At 39.2% G+C, this 2,002-nt stretch overlaps 1 protein-coding gene across 1 annotated transcript; it reads left to right on the top strand.

Moving 5' to 3' along the window:
- The first annotated feature begins 188 nt into the window (after positions 1 to 188).
- On the top strand, positions 189 to 845 carry LOC110032693 (late embryogenesis abundant protein Lea5-like). The gene has a single exon (XM_020736401.1). It carries the CDS (start codon positions 365 to 367, stop codon positions 662 to 664), a length of 300 nt encoding a protein of 99 aa, XP_020592060.1. The 5' UTR covers positions 189 to 364; the 3' UTR covers positions 665 to 845.
- The last annotated feature ends 1,157 nt before the right edge of the window (positions 846 to 2,002 follow it).

The raw sequence follows: 2,002 nt of genomic DNA, 5'->3' as shown, positions 1-2,002 counted from the left end.
GGGGACCGACCTGGGCCCACCCCGCACTCGGGACGGCAGCACACGTTTGCTTACGAGTCAACAAACCGCTTGCCGCTTTCCAAGCGGTAACAGCATTGTTTAAAGGTAATTACTTCGGTTTGGACGCATCCTCTTTATTTTCTGTACACCTTCTATGCTCCTTCTTCGATATTGGTCTATTTAATGGAGCTCTACCCCTCTGCCTTTGGTCACACAGAAAGCTCGGGCGAGGCATTCATTAGTATTATTTTGCTTCTGGGAGAAGAAGAGGAGAAGAGAAGACGAATCTCTCCTCCTTTTCTTCTCATTCTGTTTATTTGTTGCTGCCGACCGAAGCTAACTCTCGTTGATCTTTCTTCATCCGATGGCTCGTGCTATCTCGAACGGAAAGATCCTCTTTGCCGCTCTCTCGAACGGAAGTGATGGACTTGTCTTGACCAGCAGACGATTTTCATCGTCGGCGGCGGGGGCGGCTGCGTCATCCGGAAGGGGTTTGATGGAGGAGAAGGCAGTATTGATGAGTGGAATTAAAAAATCAGTAGCGGCGACCTCAGATGCTGCTTGGGTTCCCGATCCTGTGACGGGCTATTACAGGCCGGCGAAAAGTCTCAGAGAGATAGATCCAGCTGAGCTGCGCAAGATGTTTCTTAAGAGGAAGGAATAGATTCGAGAGTAGGATCACGGCGGTGGATTTAGGGGATCTGCTGCTGGCTACATGTCATGCCCGTTTTTTGTTTTCGTTTGTCTTTTTTTTTTATTATCTTTTATGCTATGTCATAGCGTGAAACAAAATGTGCTGTCATGTTTTTATACTATCAATCAATCTGTCTTTAGTTTTCAAGCGATCTGATTGATTTTGGTAAGTACAGATCCAGTTAGAATCTGAACTTAGGGTCTGTTTGGGGCAATTTATAAGTGCTGCCAGCATTTTTAAAACTCCGTCATACTATTTGATTCGCGTGTTTCATCAGCTTATCCGAAACTGCGTTTAGATTTTTACACTAAACGCAGGCCACGGATCGACCCCTGCTGCAGACCCGTGGGCTACGTTTCAGGATAAACAATTTATCCTGAAACTCACAAGCTGCCCCAAACAGACACAAAAAAAAATTAGTGTGTATCATTGTACTTTTATTTAATTTAAACTTTAATTTATATTGATGTTCTCAATATGGAAGTCCAATTATACACAATGTCCAATATGAGAGTAATGGAAATAACTCTTAAGCTCCTTCTTCTTCGCCTAAAAAGAAAAAAATGCTAAAAATATTTTATTTTGATTTTTTTTTTCTAGGAATTGTAAAACTTTCCTGCATCAACTTAAGAAAATACTTGGACAAATAGAATATGTCCTTATGTAAGAACTTATTGTATTTTTAATATGAATGTCTCACAGCTTAATCGTGTCCAAGAAAAAAAAAAGGTAAATATCACGTATAATTGAGTTTCACATCCCCATGAAGCGTAATAAAAAAATAAAAAACGGGCTTTGGATTCTTTTCTTTTTTGCAGATATTTTCTTAGGACTTGTTTGGTGGCGGCAGCAAATATCTATGAAATTAAGAAAAAATCTAGCGACTAACCTTACAGCTCAACCCCATAGTTACCGCGCTGTCCAAGAAGGCAATAACGGCGTTAACAAGTAAAAAAAAAAAAATAATACAACACTCCTAAAATACCATTAGTCCGAAACAAAAATAAATTGCAACCTTGACCCTTTTTCCTTTTGAGGAACAGGGATTTGGCCTCTAAAAGTAAATGATCTTTAAATTTCTACCCTTACAACTTGGCAATAAACTTGAGTTCTGTCTCTCAAATTCATGCTGGGCAAAGATGAAAAATATTTTTTAAAGACTTTCGCTTGTTTCACACCATATAAAAAAGACCAAAGATAAATCTAATCAATCATTAAAATTCTAAAAGATATTTTAGTGTTAATGTAGGAGGCCTATGCTAGGAGAGCACAAGTTCAGGATTGTTGATGTAACAGGATGGAAATAAG

The sequence above is a fragment of the Phalaenopsis equestris genome, unplaced genomic scaffold (genome assembly GCF_001263595.1).
Source record: "Phalaenopsis equestris unplaced genomic scaffold, ASM126359v1 Scaffold000002, whole genome shotgun sequence".
In the NCBI taxonomy this organism is placed as follows: Eukaryota; Viridiplantae; Streptophyta; class Magnoliopsida; order Asparagales; family Orchidaceae; genus Phalaenopsis; species Phalaenopsis equestris.
This window is presented reverse-complemented; position numbering and strand designations above follow the sequence as displayed.

Coding starts and splice junctions, on each gene's coding strand:
- LOC110032693 (XM_020736401.1), top strand. CDS start 365: ATGGCTCGTGCTATCTCGAACGGAAAGATCCTCTTTGCCGCTCTCTCG.